The sequence below is a fragment of the Macaca mulatta genome, chromosome 4 (assembly GCF_049350105.2).
Source record: "Macaca mulatta isolate MMU2019108-1 chromosome 4, T2T-MMU8v2.0, whole genome shotgun sequence".
Taxonomy (NCBI): domain Eukaryota; kingdom Metazoa; phylum Chordata; class Mammalia; order Primates; family Cercopithecidae; genus Macaca; species Macaca mulatta.
The window spans coordinates 116,136,323-116,162,214 of NC_133409.1; the positions used below are offsets into that span (position 1 = coordinate 116,136,323).

The 25,892-nt window shown below is 35.5% G+C and overlaps 1 protein-coding gene across 3 annotated transcripts in view; it reads right to left on the bottom strand.

Moving 5' to 3' along the window:
• Positions 1–2,009: 2,009 nt before the first annotated feature.
• The window catches only part of ADGRB3 (adhesion G protein-coupled receptor B3), a 738,657-nt gene continuing 714,774 nt past the window's right edge, over positions 2,010–25,892 (bottom strand). For all 3 annotated transcript variants that reach the window (XM_015136642.3, XM_015136644.3, XM_015136641.3), the window contains 3 exons: positions 19,398–19,433; positions 8,543–8,647; positions 2,010–2,820 (listed from right to left, as the gene is read on the bottom strand). In XM_015136642.3, coding sequence (XP_014992128.2) covers positions 2,632–2,820; positions 8,543–8,647; positions 19,398–19,433 — 330 coding nt within the window. In that variant the 3' untranslated portion in view covers positions 2,010–2,631. The remainder of the gene's footprint in view (positions 2,821–8,542; positions 8,648–19,397; positions 19,434–25,892) is intronic.

The window sequence follows — 25,892 nt, forward strand, 5'->3', positions numbered from 1 at the left end:
GGAGGAAAAGTATGAAAAACTTTATGAAAATGAAATATGAGTTGTCCTTTAAAGCACAAGTAAAATTTAGACAGGGGAAAGGGAAGAACTTCTAGGGGAAGGGCACAAAGATTCTGGCTGGTCATGAGTGCAGTGGGCCAGGAAGGCACTGCCCAGGCTGGAATATATATGCTCTCCTGCCTAAGGGGACAGCTGTGACTCAGCTTTGGAAGAATGTGTGCATGTATGTGTGCGTGTGTTGTGTGTTTGTGTGCACATGAGAGAGACGGAGTTCAGGGGACACTTAAAAGGAGTGGAGTAGAAGACGGCTTCCTTAAAATTATCATTCCTTGAGACTTATTCACCTGCAGTTTTTGCTATAGATTAAAAAACAAAGAATACCACACCACAACTCGACATTCTTAGAGTAGCCAAAAAATCCACGCTAACATTTTTAAGTGTGCAATTTCTGGATAGCTTTCACATATACATCTAATATGGAGTTACTAGAACTAAAGAAAAATCAAAGTGAAAATATGTAAGATTTTATTTTACAGCAGTGAATCTGTAGAAGAAATATTAGCCTAATGTATTGAATTTATATGTTTTTAAAGATATTGAATTTGTATGTTTTCAAACATATGGTTAGTATGTTTCTTTTCCTTCCAGATTTTACAGTGTGGAATGGGTGACCACATACATGGTCTGCATTCACAGTTATAGGTAACGGAGATGAAACTGAGCATTATGGATTTGTGTGTGTATATATATATATATGTAGATTGATACATATATTCAGAGATATATACATATATACATACACATATGTGTATATTATATATGTATATATGTAGAAAGAGAAAGAGTAAGAGGGAGAGATTTACCAAATATTATTCCTGTCACCAAAAAGTCATCTTATAAATAGGCTATACAATTACATTATAATTAGCATAAAAGTTATTTTATTGAAAAATCAGTCCTTAGTTATGTAATAGTTTTTTTGCATAATGATGTTGCTTTTATTTTTAAAATCTAATTAAAAATATACTTTTAACATCTTGACATTGAGAACATTGTAAGTTTCTGACAGGAGTTCAGCCTGAGCTGTGTGGTTTTTAAGGCTCTAGCTTAGAGGCGCACTTGAATGTTGAAGCACCGTAGTCTCCGCCTCATGGCCTGAGTGCCTTCAAGGTCGTGAAGAGCAGGAACTGATTCACTTGAGTTTGAGGCAGACCACAGAAGACCACACAGCTCAGGTTTAACCACAGACTAATCTAAATACACATTTTAGGAACTTCGAAGACCCCGGTCTCCTCTCCACCCCCCTTCCCTGCCTCAGACTAAAAAAACACATCTGAAATCGTTGAAATGACCAAGAAACTGCTAAAATCCTTCCCCATGGTATTTCCTTTAATGTGTATCTGAGGATAGTGAGAGAAATTACCAGTGTGACTTTAACACAAGAGAAGACACTAGGGACTGTTTGTGCATTTGGCTCACCTCAGGCTTCCAGAGACAATCGTTCAATCAAATACATCCACTCTCCTTTTCCTTCTGCTAGAGACTATATAGATAAAAATTTTTTAAGTCCTGAAGAAGTTCATTTTTTTTTGTATGCGATGAAGAACTGTAGTATGAGTAGTTTCCTTTGTGAAACATGCAGTGAACTTCATTACTTAAAATTAACATTTTTCCCTGTTTTGTTTTCTGTATTGGAACTTACTGTTGTCTACTAGTTATCTTTTTGCCACAAGATAGAAAAAACATAATATTTATGTAAGAGTATGATGGCAGCAGATTTCTGACAAGCCCCATTTACATGGTACATTGTTCCAAAGAATGTTTGAGTAGAAAATACAGAAGCACTATACAAACCTATTATTACATTTGAGAAATCATTAGCCTCAAAGGAGTAATAATGGTATGCTATTAAAACCATGAATACATTTTTAGTATCTGTATTGAAAAAAAAATTTTATAAATATGTAAATTTCTGTTCAACAAATCCAAAATAAAATGCACTAAAAAACTGATATGTAGACAAAAGTTTATTTACACCATACAACATTTTAAATATTTTATACACAGCTGCAGCAGAGAAAGCTTCTCAGAGCTTTCTAGAGAAAACTGCAATAATAAAGATGTGAAATATATTATTCATATAAAAGTGAGATTATTACTTTATTGCATTTAAAGCAATGAAGAATGTAGCTCAACAAACATTCATTTAATGACAAAAACTTTGCTTTTATATTATAAAGTAAAAAGTGTAGTAATGGCCAAACAGACTGTTATAAACTTTAAAAACTGCATAAATATATACATTGTGCTTCATGGTGAAGTTTTTTGAAAACTAAACCATATGAAGCGGTTACAACATGAATCGTTGCTTGAGGTTTATCTATAAAGATTACCTTACAAATCCATTCCACGGGTACTTACAACACAGGATGGTCAGAACTGTACACCTGGTCATCTCTCCACTAGCCTGACTAGTGAGAAGTTACCATATGAAAACACCACTGACATTTGGCACATGAAGGTCCTGACATAAGATAGTCACACTGTCCAGATAGAAATGTCAGGCTTCCCAAGTCTTAAGTGTCAGTGCAATAAATTGTTTTGTCTCTACCTCAGTCCATTTTGATTTTGTTAAACTTCTGTTTGAAAATCACCCTCTTGCACATCCAGAGGCAAATTCAGACACTTCTCCCACTCTGCCGGCCTCAGTTCCAAAGCATCCTTTGCCTCTGTGTCTAAGACATTGATTGTGGTGTAATGCGGGTATTCACTGGGGTTTTTGAAAGTGTCCCATGGATTCTTGTTTGGTGCTGGGTTTTCCTGTTGAGAAGAGAGGGAAAGAGAGTCATTTATGTGAGGACTAGGATCACCGCTAGTTGAAGTTTCCAGGAAGAGAGCGTGTTTGTAATCTTAATCCAATTTCTATGATGCAGAGATGACTTGAAAATATGGCCAACTGCGGGAAATAGTTTTTGATTTTAGTTTTATTTCATTGAACAAACTGATGAATACCTTCTCTAAGTTACCCAACAATTTTCTAGGAATCAAAGGAAGTGAACACTAGTATAGAAGGCAAAGTAGGCGATGTTTTGTTTGGGGCATGTTGTGAATTGTCAGTATGGCCATATGTTGAAGTAGGAAGGAGAGTTAAGTCACCACTAAGATTAAATGTAGAAAATGTAAGTATTGTGACAGAAATTTGGTGAGATTAGCAGATTTGAGGTCTTGTGGGGCATATTATTTAACAATAAAAAGTCACTCAAGGTAACAGTATTTCATTAAATAATTTAGAACACTATGCCTAGTTTTTCTCAAGAAATTAACATTTTAGAATATTTAAATGCTGCTATATTCTCTTGTTTTGTGGGTCTTTTTGTTGTAGAATACAGAGATTCACTAAAACTAATAATTATTAAAGAGATAAAATTTAACTGTTTATCTAAGTACTTTTTAAAACTTTTAATTGTATACCAATGAATTCTATCAGGTTTGAAAGATGTTTCCCTTTTGAAAATCACTGCCTTTTAATTTCTACTGGCTCTTTATTTATATTTTTCAGAATTATTAAAATGATCTTAGAAGCTTAATATTCCAATTTCCTTTTTATTTTTCATTATAGAATGTCATGTTTAGTGAGAATATTATAGTTGTTGAATGTAAACCTTCCCTGCTCCCCAAATCTGGCCTTTAACTGATTATAACTAATTATCAAGTGAACATAAAATAGGTACTTGAATTACTATCCAAATTCCACTCAATATATTAAACATCATCTGTAGAAATACTTATCATACTTAAGCCAGGTGCAGTGATGTGTGCCTGTAATTCTAGCTACGTGGGAGGCTGAGGTAGGAGGATTGCGTAAGTCCAAGAGTGTGAGACCAGTCTGGGCAACATAAAAAACCCAAAACCAAAAACCAAAACAACAACAAAAACACTTATCACAACTGGAAATTAAATTAATAAAATATTTAATGCATTAGATGTTTTCAGCACTGATTAAACTTACTCCCGAGAATATATGGGGAAGAAAGGTTAATAGTAAACATTTAATAAAAGGTTAATTTTTAGGATGTGTGGAGGGAATTAATTAATTCTGCTTTAGTCAAATGTTCTAAAGTCTCATGAATTATAGTCTTGTAGCTCTCCCTCTACCTTATCCTTCCTTTCTTTCCTCTCCCCCTCTCTGCTTCCCTTCAATCAATATTTATTTATCAGCTGCTCTGTGCCAGACACCATATTAGCTACCAGGGAGGATGAAGTCATAATCAGCATGGTCCACTAAGAAGCTCAAGATTTAAAGCCTGATACATGCAGGTCCAAATTCCAGTTCCTCCACTTCAGATGAATGCGATTTTAAACAAGTGATTTCATTTTTCTGAACCTCAGCCTGAATATCTGCAAAACAGAGATATGCTTTATATTGTGGGCCAAGGAGTTGGCAGAACATGTGGATTAATGCCTACTTTGTGGGGTTGCAAAAATACAAAAAATGGGGTAACCTAGAATAATGCCTGGAGAATTTAATAAACACTCAATATATAGTAGCCATACTTATTACAGAAGGGTTTATAGTTAAATGGAGGTTAAAACATGTTAATATTTATATCTATCATCTAGGAAAAGTGCTATGGGAATTCAGAGAAGGGTAGAGAGATGGCTTCTTTATATGGGAAACACATAAAACTTTCTGAGGAAAGTGACATTAGGGCCAGAATAGAGGGCTGGGCCTGGCCATGAACACATATGTGTGGTTGGAGGCCTGGTGGCTGAATGGCACACTGGGAAGTAAAAATCCAGAGAGCATGGAGATGGGGAAACCATGAGAACAGTGACCTATCTATTTTAGTTGGCATAAAAAAGAATAGCAGAAAAGTAGGCAGAAAGTGAAGTGGAAGCCAGATCATAAGGGATTCTGAATGCCTGGCTACTAAATTTGGAATTTATTTTGTAGGCAATAGGGAGATGTTGAACGTTTAGGGGCACTATGGTGAGACCTGAATCATCAAACATCAACTGAAAGGCTTACTCTTTCAAATTCTGCTGAATCAGATCCATAGTGGACTCATTTATCATAGACAAGGGTTGTGTCTATAGGAGATTTCTGGGAATCCTTAGTTTGACAGAAGGTCCAATTAGCTCAATCCTGAAAGAACTCACACTGTTTAAAGTGTTAGTTCATTTGCTTGGAATATATAGGGGTTCCATTATGTGTGGAACAGATATGATTTCAAAGATCAACCATTATGGATATGTGAACTAAAATGGCCAATTTTAAACTTTGTCAGAAAATCTACATTCTAATTTCAAATGGTATTATTGTCACTACATGACCTATTGAATTCCTGAGAGGTTCTATTAGTGGGTAATACATTAATTCATAATTCATAAATTCTGGCTTTCGGCTAATCTTTAGCATCCCAAGTCACTCCCAGCTCAACTGGGGTTCTCATTATTATTCACAAATGTGTGGATGCCCTTTAGGTTAGAGCCTTCTTTAGTGGTAAAAAAAACTACTGCACCCAGAAGTCAGAGTGGGAACAAGATCTGCAGGGAGTAGGGAGGGACCTCGTTGTCAGCGTATGGTACCCAGGAGTGACTCATCCTCCTGTGTGTTGGGTGTGATAAGAGAGGAGCCTACAGATTCTCATACTGAAAAGTGTAATATCATCAATGGTCCAAGTAAATGATGAACTGTGGAGCAGTCCAAAGGGATCATTGAATTTGGTGGTGAGAGCTGTAGGTGCCAGGAAAGGTTTCAATGGAGGTATGAATCTTATGATAAAAACTTCAAAGTTAGTGTAAGTCTCCGAATTTATGCAGCTGTTTTTTGTTTATGTATGTTTTGCACTTGAGTACAGAATAAGGAGCTGTAGTTAAACAGATGCATATTTGTTAAAGGCTCAAAAATTACAAATTCCATATAAGCCAACGTGCACGAAGCTTCCCAAAATGCTAATTTGGTCTTAAGCTGCATCAGTAGAAATAGGATGTTCGGTAAACAGAGTTCAGAGCCACCCAAAAATATGGCAGGGCTGCCTGAGCATATCCCATAGTTCATGGATCCAGAGCACACTGGCTGTCCACTTGTGGATAGGTCCCTTCCTCCCTTCATCCATCTATCCTTTCCTCTTTTGTCCTTTCCTTTTTTTCTTCCTTCCTCTCTCTCTTCTTTCATTCCTCTCTCTCTTCTTTCATCCCTTTTTCTTCCAACCTACCAACATTTGGGTATGAAGCAAAAAGGAGTATGCTTATTTTTAAAAAGTAAGAATTTGCAAAAGCTACTTGGGGGAAAGAGATCTTGACTGAATGGTTTGTGAGACACACACAAAGTAAAATAGTTTCTTCTCTGGATATGTGTCTTCTCTTTTTTAGTGTGATTTAAATGTTTTCCTGCCTGGAAGCAAGGAAATGGACTAAATGGTTTTTTGGTTTCTCTTTGATTCCCCAAATTCTATTATTCTACATAATTACCATCATTTGCAGTGCCAGGCAGGTGCCGTGAGTTAGCAGCCCAGAAAAAAAAAAAAAAAAGAAAGAAAGAAAAACCCCTTTATTTGAGATTTTAAAAAAGTCTTTCTCCACCCAGTTATGCAATTTTTCATTAATAATGTGCCACTACAAATTATGTGACTAAATTAAGGATAATGAACTCACTCGTGCTCATTATTAATCAAAACCAAATAAGGAAGTTGCATTTTTTTTTCTCTCTCTTCTCAGATATTTAGGATGACAGTCAAGCAGCAATGACAATTCTATCCTCTCCACTCCTAACCTTCCAAATGGTAAATATTTATAAATCTCCTCTAGAAGAGGCATGTTGCTGCAGAGATGTGATGTAATTAGTAGACTATTTTTTGTTGTCAGGAAACTGAGATACAGATAGTTGTGCCATTAATGATTTAATACCCAGACCATACAACAAGGGGAAATTACAATCATATTATAGCAGTTAGCCAGCTGTATCTGTTGCATAAGACTTTTAGATTTGTAAATATAACCCTCTCCTTTTCTAAGTAATGAAGTTTCTTCAATTATTTCATTGTTAGATGTTACTATTTCAAAATGTGTAGCTAATGTGTTTAGGTCTAATCTCAATGGTGTAATTCTCATTTGCATGTTAGCTAAAAATTGATAGCTTTCTATGAGGAGGAGTAGAAGAGGAAGATCCACTCATTATGAATGAAGTGTTTTCTATTTGCCTAGCATTTGATTGGTGATAAAAAATAATACATGATTCCTACTTTAAGGAGAAAAATTGATGAACAAGAAACTATTAAGAGACCAATTAAGAGTTAAAGTGTGTATTTCTTATAGCCTTCCTTTAACACAGATTGAACGATCATAGCTATACTATAAATCAATAGCAGCCATGATAGCTTACTACAACCGGCATTGTACCAGTACTGAGAGGAATAAAAGAAAAACATAAAGATATATAAATGCTTACTCTTTAGCTCTTCAGAAGCTAACATTACTAATCAGGAAGCTAGGGCTAAGTCTCATAAAATACATATGGAAGAATCACTAGATTAAGAAGGTGACCAAACATCATCCACTTTAGAAAAATATGAATATTGATGTCTGGAAAAGAAGATGGACCATCCAGGGACTGCAAAGAGTATGAGGCAAAGAAAGAGCCCCACATTTGGGCAAAGGAGAAGAGCTGGTGTCAGATGGCAGTCCTAGCTCTATGTCTTATAGCTGAGCCTCAGCTTCCTAACCTATAAGGTGCTTCCTAACCTACTTGCTTTTGAAAGTGTTGTAATGACTGAAGATACATATTAATTACTGTTTTCTATGCTCCATTTAGGAGGGTGAAATTGAAGTTTAGAAACCTGAGTTGGGTGACTTGCTTAAGATCAGATAGTTCTCGATTGAGCTTTCAACTAGTATACTGATTTCTAGAGTCCTGGTCCAGCGCTCTTATAATTATGTAAACTTCTGTGAAGCTATGAGTATGCCATAAACATAGTAATTGTACAAAGTTATTTTATTTGATGAAGTCCTGTACTAAGATTGTAATAGTGTGAATGAATGAGAAGAGAATGGTCACAGTTAATAACCAGAGTCCCCAGTGTTGATGTGTGTACGAAAATTCCTACCAAAAAATAAGTAAATCTCCTGGAGACAAAAATCTATCACTCTGGTTTCAGGTAACAACTTCATATACACAAAACAATTACATTTATGTCAGACATTCAAATGAAAATGGAAATATTAACCCAAAGGGATATTCGAAAAGAAAATTAATTTTAACTCTGATAGTAAAATGATCAGATGAAGCCAACATAGTTTTGATATGTAACCAATTCTAACTAAAGCTTATAAATGAGGATATGTGAAATATCAATAAAATGCCTAAAGATTCTGCCATTCCTAATTTGTCTTGGTAGACTTTCCAAAGTACGTTTTCGAGGCTTATACTTTTTTTTCTATGTAGGCTCGTTTTATGTTCCCACGATAAGGAGGTCCTGGAAGGCAGGAATAATATCTGGCATCATGCATCTTCTACTCAGGCATTGAAGCAAAGCATACTTACCATACTGCTCGTATTTGGTATATCCCGAAATCTGTCCAAAGTTTGAAATTTCTGATTTAGCTCTTGAAATAGTTCCATATGCCTCTTCCTTGTATGCATGACCTTCTGCAAAAGAGAACAAGATAGCTCTCATCCCCAACTTGATGTATGTTTTTCAAACAAGAGATTCAATACTTTTGCTTTAATAATAAGGATAATCAAGTTTGGCAGGAACCAGGAGGTCCTACAAGATGCACAAATGCAAATAAGTTGCACCAAATCATTGTCTCATATTCAGCACTTCTTACACATTAATAATTGGCTTTTTCTTTCACTTACAAGACTACGAAAAAAAAAAAGGTTTTCTTGTGGGTACATTAAAAATGTACCAGTCATTTCTGAGTAAGATTTTCATTATTCAAAAGTTAAAGCTGTTTTACAAAAACAGTTATAATATTTTTAAAATGTTAAAAAACTCGAACTGGTAAAGCATCCAGTCCCTGATGTTTGTCATGGGAAATATTACTTTTTTATGTCTTATTTCTGTAAACACTAAAATCCTAGTTGGCTGTACTAAAGTGGGAGCAAAATCCCAAACCCTGCCATTAAGGCTGAATCAAAGCACTAAAGTGTCTGAAATATATGTGGGATGTAAAACCTTGCATTTTCCATGTGCATAATGATTAAGCTTCATAGGAGGCAAATCTGACCCATAGATTTCATCAATTTGTTTAAGAGATGGTACAGATTCTTAACAATTAGGGTTCAGAGCATAAATTGTGTGGCTGATATGCTTCTAAAATCACAGATACAAATATATTCATACTTCTCATCCCTGGTTACACCCTTTTCTCCCAACTTCACCATAACTCAACAAATGGAGTCAAATAAAAATGACCTTGGAGTAAGTATCATGGGGTGAATCTTGTTCAATTACAGATCATTTCAGAACCCCAAAGAAGAGTTAGATAATAAGTACCCTGTATTTGTAATTGTTATTTTAAAGGAGAAAATGTCTTCCTCCGTTTTGATTTTTTAAAGTTAAAAATCAGTATTTTGGTGATTCTCCAAGACTATGCCTTCATATTTTGTAAGATTTTACTGTATTTTAAGCATATGCCTCATAACTTACCATTTGTTCATGTGGTTTGCATAGGTATATTATATCTATGTTTAAGCTAGAATTTGAATATTTGGTCCATTGTTTTAATTAGCAAATATTTTCAAAAATAAGGATTTGTTTTGGAAAAAAATACATAGTTGGGAAAGCTGTAATGCCTAATTTCCTTCTAAAAGACACTGCAGAGAAACACTTTACTTCCTTGAGGAAAAGGAAAAGGGCAAAAGACAAAAACAATGGAATCTTTAACACATTAAAAAAGCCTGTTCTCTCCTATGCAAGTTTAATTTCCTGTATTTAATAAATATGTATCTAGGCAATACATTATTTAGCTCATTTCTTTCCTTTCACTAGCCTACTTTTATGTGAGAGATTTCTGTCATTTTATGTCTTGCAAGAATCAGTTTCTGTCTTTGCTCCTTTTGGCTCTAGGAGTTGGCTGTGTGAGAATCAGGTGTTTGAGGACAAGAACATGGCAACATTACTCATGATAGGGACATGAAACATAGCAAGCAATTATAGAGCGATTAACTTCCCATCAGTTTGGGGGAGAATATACAAAACAGATTTGCAGGATTAATAGAGAAACACCAGGCAAACATAATTTGACTAGTGATGGCTTGTGGGGATTTAGGAGAGAGAGGATTTGCATAAGCAGCTCAATGGGGAGATTCTGAGGACCCTGTCAGTTGCAAACATAAAGTAGCACATTCTTTCCTTCGGGAGACAAACACTTTCATGCAGTACCAGGTTCTAAGACACTGATTAAAATATGGATTTGTGTATAAGGAACACTTAAAAAAAAACTATTGTAGTTAGAAAACTGGATCTGCTTCTAACTTACAAATTTCATTTTTCATAATAGTGAATCTTTTTATATAGAGTTATTTTCTTCTATGGTACAGTAGGGGTGATGTACTGACATTTTTCTAGAGATATTTTATTCCATCATTTACTACATACTTACGAGCATCACATATTGTGCTAGATGCTCAGGTAATGATGTTGCACAAAATCTGATTGAGTTCCTGATCTCTTATAGCTTGCAGTCTAATGGAGGACACAGGCATAATAATTCAAATAAATGTAAAACTGTAAGTGTGATAAAGAAAACATATGGTGCTGCTATGAAAGTGATAGGATAATTTGCTAAGATAAATCCAAGTGAGGCAATTCCCTCATTTTAATATATCCATTTTTAATTTGAAATTCCTCGAATTAGTTATTCCCATGGTCTTATTTGTCTATCCTCTCTTTTCCATTTTCTAGGATTCAGAAAGTTTCTAGCTCAATTTTTAAGTCTATGCTGGAATCCCCTCTTTCAATAGGATCTTTCCTTTTCAAGTACAAGAAACTCATTCTCTTCTAAGACAGTTGATGCCAAAGGCATAGCACCCTTATTTTGAGATGAGCATCTGATGATTTTTGTTTGTGAAGTCTCCAATTATCCTTCATCTTGTGAGGAATCTGACTTTGCTTTGGGGAACTATACCTTCCCATGTTGCTGGAAATGTCCGTTGACATTCCTACTATTCTCTGGCCAAGAGGTGAATTATTCTGTCCCCTTCCAACAGTTACTTCATTAGTCAAAGTCACCTAATGTTTGTTGCTGTCAAATATACTAGATAAAGCATTTTTAAGAAGCAAACCAAGCATCAAATACATTCCATGGAAAAGAAGATATACTAGCCGATTGGAGGTTTTATAATTATATTCTGATTGAACGGGTAGTACCTAATTCAGAACTGGGTGGATCATATTTCAAATAATTGGATTGCTATGAAGTCTAAAAAGTATACAGGAAAAATATAAAGGGATGCTGGTCACCAATATTGTATAACCAGAAACCATTTTGATATTTTCTACATGGGTTTATTAAAGCTATTAAAGCTCAAGGACACTGAAATGAATATGGAAGCAAATGAAAAATGTGTATGCTGAAATATGGGGCCCTTGCTACCTAGAAACATTAATGGCAAATACATCCTCATGCCAAATATTCATTCTAATTTGAACCGCCACCTTGGCACTGCCAGAAATAACCATAGCAATGATGGCCTGGATTTCTGGCAGAAGTATCACATTATAGCTCTCACTGTCTCACTGACAAGTCATGTCTCTGACATGAACTCAGTTTGATTGTCCATGCATGATTTCTTCTTGTTCATAGACTCAAGTAGATCACCCAGCCTTTAAAATAAAGAAGATTCCATTGATAAGAATGCCAGCTTCACAGTGAACACTGGAGAGTTTGTAACCCAACAATATTCTGGGGCAACAACTTAGGTGTGATTTTAGTTTTCACATGTACTAAAGATTTCCTCTTATTTATTTACTTGTATGAGTATTTATTTGCAGCACTGATGCCTATAATGAGTTGCCACTTGCTTAGAAGTTTTCATGCTTATAAATCTATTGGTCTATTTCATTTGGCTATTTTTTTATGTTTAGTGACATTAGGGTTTATCCAATTGCCTTTTTCTTTCTTTTCTAATTTAAGACCCCTGCTTTTTAAAGAAATCGACTTCTGTCAAAAACTGAACTTATAACTGAGTTTTCAAAATGTGTAATAATGAGAAAATTCTAACCTGTGGATTTTCTATTTAAATAAAGATATATTCTGATTGACAATATCTACATATCTATAGAATTCAGGTGGCTGTCAAATATTATATGCATCTTTTGCAATAAAGATAAGAGCATGATAATGTTTCCTTGCATTCATATTAATATCACACAACATTTCTGGAAGCTGCATATGAATCCCCATCCTGAGAGGACCACTAATCTAACTGCACAAAAAATATGCTCTCCTGAGTAGCTTATTTCAAAAGACCCCTTTCCTTGTATACATTTTAAATGCAAGAGAATTAGTCTTTGCAGTCCTTTAATTGTTGATATTAGAGAAAAAGTGATGCTATAAAATAAAGCACATTCATCGTATTTCAGATATTTGAGAAAAATGAAGATGGAAAGCCACCTGTATGTCTGGAGTACCTGCTATATCCCAAGAACTCTCCTAGACCATTTAAATACTTGGAATATGTCAAGTCTGATAGTATATTTCTCCAAGTTGGATCTAGAGAAATGCATATTTAGATCTCAGTTGTATCACTTTTAAGTTGTGTGGTCTGAAGTGTAAAATCTAATCTCCTTTTAGTCCCAGTTTCAGTAATCAGACTTACCTTGCAAGGTAATTTTGAAGATTTAAAAAAGGATATAAAACACTTATCACTGGGCCACACAGATAAAAGCCACTTAAGAAATGGCAGCCATTATTATCTTTCTTAATCCTCACAATAACTCTGGGAGGTAAAGCCATTATCTCCACTTTACTGATTAGAAAACTTAAGCTCAAGGAGGCTAAGTAAGTTTCCCAAGCTCACACAAGTGGTGAACAAGCTGGAATTCTTTCTGAATTCCACATCAATTCTCTTTGCTTGCTGCAATCTTAGATGTATCTCATAGATCCAGGGAGCACTCTTCTTTAGACTATTCAGGTGTGTAATTATGTCTTGTTAAAATGGAAAATGAGACAAAACAATCCAGGATGGGCTAGGTACTCTCCGTAGTGAGCCCATAAACTCTACAGATATTGACCACCCTGCAGCTATTCCATAGTACTGCAATTATATTTTTCATGGCTGGTCTTCATATTTTGTCTCTGAACAGTTCCTGGGCAATGACTTATTTGTCTGTATATCACTGGCACCTAGCACAGCATTTGGCATTCAGCAGGTGCTCAATAAAAGTATACTGAATACCTTAAATGAACAAGACAGCACAGGCATATAGGCCACGGAAGGTGAGTGCAATATGGAAGGCCATTATAAATGTCGTCTTCTCTTCTAAAAGAGGTCTTCCCAATGGAAGAATGGCTCATTTACTGGCCCCAGACAAGAGCTTTGCCTCCTCAAGCCATTTTCAATACAAATGGCTTATAAACGGGCTTAGAACAAACTGTTTACAAATTTTCACTTTTAATTCATAAGTGTGAATCACAGAGTTGAAGCTTAAGTCTAAATTATTTATCAGAGAGGTAGTTATGGTATACAGATTTTAGAAGCTGAAATAAATTGTTAGAGAAAGTTGGAGAATCTCCTAGCCATTAACTTTATAGTATGAGGTCTGGAAATCATGGGCTCATGGGAATTATAAACCAGTTTCCATGAATTATGTTTTCCAGCCTTAGAACTTTATACACCTACAATGCCACTGCCCATATCTGCTAAGATGAACCTGTGGTTCTTCTTCTTTACTGGTTTGCATGAGTCCTGCAAGGGGTGGAAAATTGTGACAACTTCCTCCCCATCGTAAGGGTCATGGCCAACGTTTCTAACCTCTACCACAAAAGACAAGGGTGGGTTAGAGAATTTCTTTATGGCTGGCTTCTAGATAAAAAGGTATGGGAAGGTTAGAGTAGTATTTTTTAATTTTTTTGACTTGTTTTGGGGAAAAGAAGTTCTCCTTACTATGATCCGATTTGGTGAAGAGGATTCTGGTATCTATGACTTACTTTGGAGGAGAATAAGGGGCCAGTGACAGGAGGGAAAGAGAAGATCAGAGAGATCCTGGTTCTGAGGTTGCTTCTGAGGCCTTTCAATGTTCTTAGTTCAAAGCACTCAGTATGCCAAATCACCATACTCTGGGGTATCATTTTCTGAGCCCTGTATTCCTCTCTCCAGAGTAGGTTGTTGAATATTAGCCTAAAGTGAATGTCAAAACTCATATTAAGGAAACAATGCACACTAGGGTTTTAGCTTAGTTCCTAAAGCAGTGTTGTGAAAGGGGGATGATTTCCTTGGCTGGAGTCTCAATGTTTCCCTCACATGGAACTATGGAACTTGTAGACCCATTTTCAGTGTCTATGTTTCTTTTCTTTTCTTTTATTTTCTCTCTCTCTCTTTTTTTTTTTTTTTTTTTTTTTTGAGACGGAGTTTCACTCTGTCGCCCAGGCTGGAGTGCAGTGGCATGATCTTGGCTCACTGCAAGCTCTGCTTCCTGGGTTCACGCCATTCTCCTGCCTCAGCCTCCCGAGTAGTTGGGACTACAGGTGCCCGCCAGCACGCCCGGCTAATTTTTTGTATTTTTAGTAGAGACGGTGTTTCACTGTGTTAGCCAGAATGGTCTCGATCTCCTGACCTCGTGATCCGCCCGCCTCGGCCTCCCAAAGTGCTGGGATTACAGGCGTCAGTCACTGCACCCGGCCTCAGCGTCTATGTTTCAAATATGTTTCTGTTTGAATAAATATGATGCCAGAGTTTAAAACAAACGAGATAAAGTGTCTGAAAACAGCAAAAATTAGTTGCATATTTTTTTATTTTATATTTTTATATATAAATAAATATATATTTATATATATATATAAATAAAGATGGCTATTGTCTAGGACTAAATTGCTCAAACTTTTCCTCTAAAAGTACCCAGATTGCCTAATGGAGTGCCCTTACTGCTGGGGCTCAGGGACAGAGCAGGAAGAAGTCTGCTATGAACAAGACATTTCTTTGAAATGTTATACCTTACACTTAGAAATTAAAATATATTTTGATTTTTATGTCACAATTTAGCTGTGTTTATAGTGATATTGAATTAATATAAATGATATCTTTCTTGGCTATCATCACCTAAATCTCCTTGTAAAAAATCAAGCCCCCATGAAAATGGGGATTTGTGATTACCCCGTGTCTGTGTCTTCTTTTGCCCTCTGTCCACAATCACTGTCTCCCAGTTTGAGAAGTATGAAAATAGTGGAGGTATGGAGCTCATTAAAAACTCAAAGAAACATCCTAAAATGTTTTTAAAAGGCTACATAGGCCAGGGACAGTAGATCATGCTTATAATCCCAGTATTTTGGGAGTCTGAGGCAAGGGAATCACATGAGCCCTGGAGTTTGAGACTGGCCTGGGCAACATGGTAAGACCCATCTCTAAAAAAAAACAAAACAAAACATAAATTAGCCAAGCATGGTGGCACATGCGTGTGGTCCCAGCTATTAGGAGGCTGACGTGAGAGGATTCCTTGAACCCAGGAGGCAGAGGTTGCAACGAGCCAAGATTGCACCACTGCACTACAGTGTGAGTAACAAAGCCAGCCTCTGTCTAAAAAAAAAAAAAAAAAAAAAAAAAAGCTATATACTTTTCATGGAAAACTGTGAAAATTTTTATCTCTGCATTTTTGGAAGTGAAGATTAAAAAACCATATCTATATGACAAGTATATGGATACCAGTTTTTTGTTGTTGTTACTTGTTTGTTTTTACTTTTTTTTGAGATTGAGTCTCACTTTGTTGTCCAGGCTGAAGTACAGTGGCTTGATCTTGGTTCACTGCAACCTCCATCTCCTGGGTTCAATTGATTCTCCTGCCTCAGCCTCCCAAGTAGCTGGGATTACAGGCATGCACCACCGTGCCCAGCTAATTTTTGTATTTTCAGTAGAGACCTGGTTTCATGGATACTTCTCTATCCATATATTTTTAACATAGAATGGATACTGTTATCTATTAGTGTTTCAGAATGAATGTCTGCAATTGTGGTTCTGGAAATTCTTAGAGCCCAAATCTCGACACAAGACAGACAATTAGAACAACTTACCTAATTGTCTGTTTTAACATCATATTAGGAACCTTTATTCTAAAATATTAAAATGGAACTCACCCTGACTAGATGTCTTCTTGATTTCCCTAGTTCTGTTACTGGTACTAGCAGACACCCAGGCTCAGAACTGGAGAGGATTCTTTTCTCTGCTCCCTCACCCTTTCACCCTATGCTCAGTTAAGGACCAAATTCCACAGATTCTGCCTCTGCAGAGTCTTCTCATTGCTTTCTCTTCCTACCACCTCCAGGAAGTGGACTTTCATTACCTACCACATTAGCCAATCCTAATTGGTACTTCTGCTTCTCCTTTCACCCTGCTATACAATCTATCCTCCCTGTTACTGACATACTCATCTTTTTACAACCCAGAGTATAGCAAATCATTCTGCACTGAAACAGCAACAACAAGCAAACAAAATATAATAGAAAAAGCTTAGCAGCTTTTAGTAGCAAATTAAATAAAAATCCCTCCTGGAGTATAAGGCATGGTTTCTAAATTACTCACTTTAGTCTCTTCTTCCATAGACCCCTGTTTAGGTAAATTTTGACTTACTTGTTGTTTCTTAAGAATACCACAGATTAGCCAACCCACATGCCTTTTCCTCCTCCTAGAATTTCTACCTGCCATTTTTCTATCTCCTTGAGTTATATCTAATGTGGATATCTTTGAAATTCAGTGTGGCTATCTTTGAAATGTCTCTTCCATTGTCGTCCATTTTTTATGCTAGTCTCTGCCTTAATTCAGGTACAGTGTCCAATAACATTTTGTTAAAGCAAACTGGATGGAAAAGTAATTCAATTTTTTCACCATTTAAAAAAATAATTCCTGAATGCTTATTAGGTACTAGGACCTCCGGAGCTGGGCATACAAATTCAATAAGGCATTTGGTTACAGAACACAAGAATATCACTACAGTATTTTCTGTATATTTTCCAGAAAGCAAGAATCCAGAAATGCAATGCTGTTCTAGAGACTGTCTACATGAAAGGGCTATTCCCCTGGTATGACATTAACTAGCCACAAGAGTTTTAGGGATATATGAGTTGGCAGAATATTATCATAGTGTGTAGACTCTGGGGAGTGTGTTAGGCTTAAAGCCTGAAGCAAAGATGCTTTCAGAAGTCCAAGAGGCAGTCTGTCAGTGGCAAAATGTTTAAGCTGGCCATTGTATGATAAAGCTTGCAGGGGGAGCAGGAGGGTCAGAGAGCTTGATAAAAATTTAATTAATCTAGCCTGAATTAAGAGGGGGAAAAGCTGGACTTTCCCTCAAGAACCACCCACAAAATATAAATAGGTTGTATTACAATTCATTAGCATTTATATCTGGCAATAAGTTTTCTAAACACAATCCATGAAATATTGGCCACATAACTGCTATAGCACATAAAACTAAGGGAAATAGCTCTAAACAATTTGTAGGGTAAAAGTAATGTCTCAAAGTTCCCACCCGCCCCCACCGAATTTTGATACCTATAGTAAACGTAGTGATTACAGCAATTCAAGAGCTAAAGACATGTCTGGGGTTCTCGTGTTGCAATTTCTCTTCTTTATCAGGAAATGTTTTATTAACAACATGGTTTTATGGGTGGAATACTAAGCATAGAAATAAATATAAGCTTAAGGAATATGCTACCAGTTGCCATAGAGAATAGATGAAAAAAGAACAGTTTTTCCAATGCTCCAAGTGACACAGTATGATTAGATTTCTTTTCAGTGTTTGTGATTACATAACTTAGGTTGGTTGAATTAAGGCTTAATTTTAGATCTAGTTTTTTCTTTTACTATATTTTGCCACTGATGCCTAGGTGGGTTAATTCCTTCCTCCTCTCTTTTATACTAACATAACAATTTATTGCTTTTAGACAAGGATATATACTGTCCGATTCTCTATTTCTGGCTACCTGAAGAATTAATATTAAAAAGCCATAAAATATCTGTTCTTGAAAGGCACTAAATAATCTAAAGGCAAAGATTGCTGAATATTGTCTATTCAAATTTATATTCTTGATACTTTTATGCTAAAAACTTTGGATGCAATAAAATATATATTCAGTGCTAAGTTACTACAATGAGGCTGCATCAGTATTAAAACTTTCTATTTAATCGTAGATAAAAGATTCCTTATCATTACTTTGTATCTTGTAGTCTGAAATGTTACTGAAAAGAACCAGTTATCCTTGGACTCCATTCAGGGTAAAACCATTGTTGACCATTGCAGTAAATAAAAACAAGTCTTAGTTTTGACACATGATGTACATTGTAGAGCTACAAAATTCATCTAAATAAATGAAATGACTGAACTTGGAGTAGTTAGCATGTCCTGGGAAGCTTCTGTAATTTTAGGAGTATCAATTAAGAGTATTGAGTTCTATGTATGTATCACAAGGGTACAAATATACTGGAGAAATATGTAATGTATTGTATCCAATTATGTTAGCAGACTATGAATCATATTCAATTATCAACATACATAAGTACATTTTATATGATGCTTAAACATCATTAATTTTCTGTTTAGCATAACCTCCTCAGATGGTATGATTTCAGTAATTTGCAGTAACAGTATTATAGCATCAATATAAATTCAATGTAAATTGGAAAATGAAAATTTTCATCTTGTTTGTATCTGTGAAAAGGCATTTACTAAACACAGGAGCACATTGAATCAATAGCTTCTATTGAGAAAAAAAGTATCTGAATGTACTGCAGAGAACCTAAATAGCAGGAATCAGAAGATGAAACAAGTAATTTTCAGAGAAAGCCTAGCTAACCAGCCTAAGCATGTTCACAGGATCTCTTCAGGTAGTCACTGAAGTAAAACCAAGAAAATGCTTTAAATATAAAAATCAGGAAGTTGACATTCCCCCTCCCTACAAACAATCAACCAGGTTCAGCTCCTAACATAAATTGTTCACTTATCTTAGTATGTATAAAACAGATTCCTCACTTGTCCAGATAATCTGTTTAGCATATACTTAAAGTAATTCAAACTTTAAAAATTTCATGCTATACAAGATAAATTTTAATTAAAATGTTTGACTTATTTAATTAAATTAGTACATAATATCATTACATGGCTGCATAAAGTCCTAATCTTTAAGTAATTATATATCAATTTTGAATTCAAGTAATTAAAATTCTAAAATAATTCATATAAACTTACCTCAAAGTCAAGGTCTGAATATCGTGATTTTCTTCTCTGTAAGATATATTTTTAAAAAGAAGAAAAAAAACCAATAAAGTTATGTTTAGTCACTCAAACAAAATGAAAAATCATCATTTTCATTAAAGATAATCCTGCTTGTTTTATACATATTTCCTTCACATAAGGAAAAATGTAAAATATTATGTAATTTTCATGAATCATGAAAAATTTTATGATTTTGAAATATTCTGTTCACAATTTTCTATTTTTACTTTGAACTTCTTTTAAAATTGAAGAATATAAAAATACAGAATATTTCTCATTTTGACCTCTTAACCCAAATTTTTAGTAAGGAGAAATTGTTCCTATGAAAACCCAGACAGACATTTCAATCTTGAAAGAGACTTTAGGCTTACTACAGCAAAACTACAGACAAACAGGATTAAAAGTTGTATAGGAAAAATTGTCTAGTTACCTTGACATCTTCAACCAACGTCTAGTTTTCATTTCTACCAAATTCTACCCAATCCTCTAAGTCCCAAAGTTCTTCATAAGTCTCACCCACATATTTCTTGTAATTTGATAGTCCTCCATGACAGAAAAGTCCTTCTCATTGCTAGTCCTGAGGAACTAATGTATTTGTTCTAGTTCAGCAAAACAAACTATTCCACACCCCAGTAAAATGTCGATTTACATGTAAATGTCTCACAGTGTTTCTCTATGGCTCCATCTTTGTTACACAGTTTCTGAAATCTAGTTATAGATAAAATGCATTAATAAAATAATGAAGACTGATACAACCAGAAAACAGGATTAAAATGAAATTAATACAATTCATGTGATATGATTTTCATGATATTAGTATAAAGTATTCTTAGCAAACTTTTAGTATAGATTTTTAAAATTTTGAATTTTTTGATGACAGAGGGAATGAAACAGGGAGAATTAACAAACAAAGTATGCAATATTCAGGTAGTTGGAAAAATATATAAACCTTTGGGCAAAATTTTGTTTCATTTTTCCCGTGCTCCCATCCCAAAACCTACAAACTTTGATAATTTAATAGGAAACCACACCCAAGATAGGTAGGAGACTCTAGTCTGCATTTTAACTGTTGAACATTAGGAGAGACAGAAAAGAAGCATTAATGTAGTTTCTTGAAAACTATGATTAAATTTCTGCAGCTACAGTTAAAATTGTCACGACAAAATCAGAACCTCACTGTATACCTAATCCCCAAACCATGTTTCAGTAGACAAAAGGGGACATGCCAAAAGAAAGGTTTCATGTTTTAAGTGAAAATTTCCTGAAATAATTTTATTTCAGTGAAGCTGTTTAAGACTGAAAATGCAGTCTTCAAGCACAATCAAGGAGAGGGCTAAAAGGAGACTGCTTTATTAAATGAAAACTCAGCATGTTGATCTCACTTTCTTCTTGTCTCCAACAGCATCTCAGCCTTGCCGTGGTGACATCCAGGAAGGAGAAAAGTACCTGTGAAAGCACTGAGCCCAGTCCTCTTTTGCAGTCTCCCCACCACTATTGTTATCTAACTGTGTTGTGTGAAAACCAGGCTCCAGTGTACTGCGCCACACTTTGCTGCAATATGCTAGACTAAATGTCAGTGCTTCCATTCTGCTCTTGTATACCTTGCTTTCTTGGCACTGTGACTAAGCAGGACATTTTTGTCAGTATACATTAAGCAAGATTCTCTCTTAATACAGCAAAATTTAAGGCTGGAAACAGTTCTAAGCAATAATTATAAAACATGAGTCACGAGCTTTGCATTTTATTTGAAACTTAAATAGTGAAATCTTATGAAAAAGATTTAGAAGCAAGAGCAAAAGACAGGAACCTAGAAGATCACCAGAGATAGATTCTGTTTCTGAGAGCAGGTATGTCAATGTGAAATAGGGAAGGAAAATGGATACACTCATATAAGTAGACTCTCTCCTATTTAATTTTATTAAAATTAAATTCTAATATAAGGCGTAGCATAACTGGCAGTCTTGAAGGATTAGACTAAGGAATGAACAAATCAAACAAACAAATTTTAATCAAAAGAACCTAAAGATGGTGGTGGGATTTGGAGTGGATGCAAAATAAAGCAGTAGAGCCTTAAAAATTGGAGAGTGGGAAAAAAATGACAGATTTTTACAGTCCAAATGAGTTAAAAATGTGTGTAATGTGATTCAGGTTTCCACAATACTGACCAAGTGTTTCAACCTTTTGTTGTTTATATAGCACTTCCACATTTGCACATGCTACCCACCCGTGGGATGGCCGGATACAATATTATTTATTTTCCTTATTTTATGAATAAGAAAAATTGAAGGTCAGTGGAGTTAAAATTACTTGCCCACTTCACCTGGGTGGTAAGCAAATGAGTTGGGCTCCAAACTCAGGACTTCTGACTCCAAGCCCAGCATTTTATTTACTATCTCTTGCTGTCTTCTCAGTAATATAAGAGTGCTATGTTACAACAAAAATGCCTGTGATGTTTTGCTAATTGTTACCAAACTCAGCAAAAATAACAATAGATGACCCAGTCAGTCCAAGTCTGACTTTCTAAGCATAAAGCAAGGCCAAGCAGATTAACTTTTCCTTGTCAATTGCATTTTGAAGGAGAGAAAAAAAAAAAAAACCTAGCAATTTGATATTTACATATTTGAGAAAATATCTGTGTTGAGTAAAATAACTTAGAAACTAATATGCATTCATTTATAAGCAATGATATAATAACAAACAGTAGGAGACTTCTCCACCTCCAGACATGACTCTCTCCTTTTTTTTTTTTTTTTTTTTTTTGAAATAGTCTTGCTCTGTCACCTAGGCCGGGGTTCAGTGGCACGATCACAGCTCACTGCAGCCTCAACATTCAGGGCTCAAGTGATCTCTCCACCTCAGCCCTCCTAGTAGCTGGGACTATAAACATGTGCCACAACACCTGGCTAAGTTTTTCAATTTTTGTAGAGATAAGATTTTGTCTTGTTGCCTAGAATGATCTTGAACTCCTGGGCTCAAGCGATCCACCTGCCTTGGTCTCTCAAAGTGCTGAGATTACAGGCGTGAGCCCCATTCCAGCCTTAGTTTATCTAAAAGGGGCATGAGGCATTGGGAAATTGATGGTGTAAAGAAAGAATAAGAACATTCAATTCTGTTCGGTTTTGGTCTGTTTCCACCTTTGGTATAGAAACAGCGTATTGGAAGGTCTTTCAAAGTGTTGAAGTTTATTGAAACCCTGACTTGCATGTTTATTCAAATGTCTTTCTGAGCTCTCTAAAATATTAATTCCAGAGAAGCAAGTGGTTAGAAATAATGGTTACGTATGTTTTAAATTAAGAACCAACTGAGAAAAGTGGTCAAGTCATAACAATTTTTCTGATAATCTGATAACTTTTAAAAATTCTACATGTAAATTTAATATAAGCCATGTGATATTGAATTATTTTATGAAGATACAAATCCCTCTGTACCTATATTCCAATTTTCCAAATAAACTAATGTAAATAATCCTTTTTCTCACAGTAGGTAATGGAATCCTTCTATGCTGTTTCCTCTTCCTAATTTCTATGCTGTTTCCTCTTCTTAATTTCTCACTTAGAACTCATCCCAACTTGTATTCTATTCTCAATATTCCATTAACATTCTTCTTGCTGACTGTCTCTGATGAGCTCCATCTGGTCAAATTCCAAGGTCAATTTTCTGTCCATCTTATTGGACACTCAGAAGCTTTTGAAAGTTAATCATTTCCTCATTAAAACACTCATCAACTCTCAGTCTTTTTATTTTTCCTCCTCTTACTTGCTGCAGCTTATGCTGAAGTCCCCTTTGTTGGCACTCTCACATCCCTGCCTTCTAAATGTTGACTTCCTGGGCTCTCTTCTTTCTCTTATTCTCTTCTGGATACCCTAATTCACTCCCATGATTTAGCATACCATCTTTTAAGGTGCAGACATCCTTTATTCCTCCTGCCTTTCCCATGATAGAAAATGCTGGATTTCTAGTCGGTCAAGCCAGAGACTTAGGAGTCATCCTTCCTTCCTTTCTGTCCCTCGTCTTCCACATTCAATCCACCAGCATGTGCCATCTGTTCTATCTCTGAAATACATCTTGTTCTGCCCACTGTTTTCTATCTCCACTTTCACCTCCATGGTCAAAGAAACCGTTATCTCTTGTCTGGATTACTTCAGTAGCTTTCTGACTGTCATCCAACTTTCTGTTCTGTCTCCTCTCCTAAAACCTCTGGCTTCTAATCCTTTACTTTCTAAACAACCAAAGTTATGGATGAATGGATAGATGGATAGATGAATGCATGGAAAAATCATTGTGACAATCTTTTGCTTAACAGTCCTCATTTGCTTCCATTGCTTTACAAGACTCTGCAAAGTCTGGTCTCTCCTTTCCATTCTAACTTCATCTTAAGGAGTTCAACATTAGCTTCACAGGTATTCTGATCTTATGAGAATATGCCAAAACTCTTTTCTACCTCAGGATCACTGCACTTACAGTTTCTTTTGCCTGAAAAGTTCCCTTAGCTCCTTGCAAGCCACATTACTTCTCAATTTTATTTCTTACAGTAAATGACACTTTCAAATGCTTCCCAGACCACCTTATCTAAAGAAGTCTCTCCCTTTCATTCCATAGTTATTACCCAGTACTGCACACTATTTCATTCATTGCTTTAATGGTTAATTGTCTGTCTCTTCCATAGGGTGTATTCTCCACAGGGGCAAGATCCATTTCTATCTTGATTACATTTATATCCACAGCATCTAGCAGAGGGTATGGCACAATAGGAAACATTCACAAAATTATTGGCAAATGATTAAAGGAGCTGCATGATAACAGTCAAAGGTATTCAAAAGAATGTGACTTTCTATTTTTGTTTTGTTGTTGTTGCTTTTCTTGGGCATACTCTGGGAGAATTTGTTTAAGCAAGTAGACTAAACACACAATGAAAACCATTATGAGTAGGTCAACTGACAGCTAAGAGAATCAAGACAATTTGCAGGAAGGCAGGCCTATCACTAATAGAAAGGAGAAATTCTTTACAATGATTTAAAAGTGAGAAAATGTACAACAGTATGAAGGTACTCAAAGGAATACTTAGTGAATGTATGCATAGAGGCATTTCTCCACATCTAAGTCTTGTCGAATGATGAATAATTTATCAAAGGGAATACTTCATTGTTTTTGTCACTGCAAATTAAGCTGGACAAGACACTAGAAGATTCGTGGCAAGTAATAAATTCCACTGACTAATGAATGGCAATATGACTGCCATTAAAATTTCTATTATAAAGTGAGCAATAAACCTACTTGTAAGGAGAAAGCTCTGGTAGCAAATCCATTAAAAATAGCAGTGGCAATGATATCTGAGAATAATTAATTTTTTTAAATGACTTCTATTCAAGCTAATTTTGTTTGTATGCCTGCAACAGAGACAAAATTCTGTAATCCAGGAGTAAAAGCAAAACAGTAAAAAATGGCAAGTCTTCCTTTCATCAGACTTACATGAGAAAAAAATATTTAAAAAAGTTGTTTCTGCACATGGTCAATTTTATAATGGTTTCTGTTAGTGACAGAGTGCCCTAGTTCCTAAGCGAGGCCATAACATTTTGTCTAATATTCTGAATATTGATTTAACTCAGCATTCAAGCTTCTTTGCAGAAATTCAGGGCATAACGGTAATGACATAATAATAACATAATCTTACATCTAAAGTGCTTCTTACAATTTCAAAGGTTTTTCATGTACATTATCTAATTTGATCCTCACAACAGCTGTAAGGGAGGCACCTGTAATGTGATATTATTGCTAAAATATTTTACCTTTAAAAACCATTATGCTGAGAACTCTATCATTCATGTCCAGAGAAAAACTGATATATAAAAATTTAGCCTAGAATGGTGTCTCTTTCTGGCCATTACAAATTGAGACACACTTATTTGGTTTCCGACATAGAGGTAAGCTTATACACAAATAGACAAGCTAGAGCAACAAAACCTTCTATTTTGGATAACAGTTTTGTAATGTAGTATCTAACTCTTATCAGTTATTAAGTTTTTATTGGTAAGAAAAATTAAGGCAAGAACAACAGAAACCACTTAAGGTGTTTACATTTCAGCAAGATGGTCTACAAAAATTTAAATGATAGAAGAACTGAGACAGCACATAGGAGACCATGCAGTAACCCAGGGATTAGCAGAAGAGGTCAGTATACCTCCTAGGCTGGACAGATAAAAGGAGAGGGCAGAGTGACTTAAGCCCATGGGTTGCAGCACCTGGCATATACTGGAAGCACTGTGGGAACTACACCAGACATACAAGGTGCTCCCAAAAGCATACAGAGTAAGGGAGAAAGAGCCCAGGTTTCCCTCTTTTCCTCAACCTCTACTCTCTCACCAGTGCTTTCTGTTGACAGAACCCAGCCAAAAGCCAGTGACTCAAGAACTTGAATTAACCTTGAAAGATACAAGGAAAAGAGTGAAGAATGGACCATGTGCTTAACAT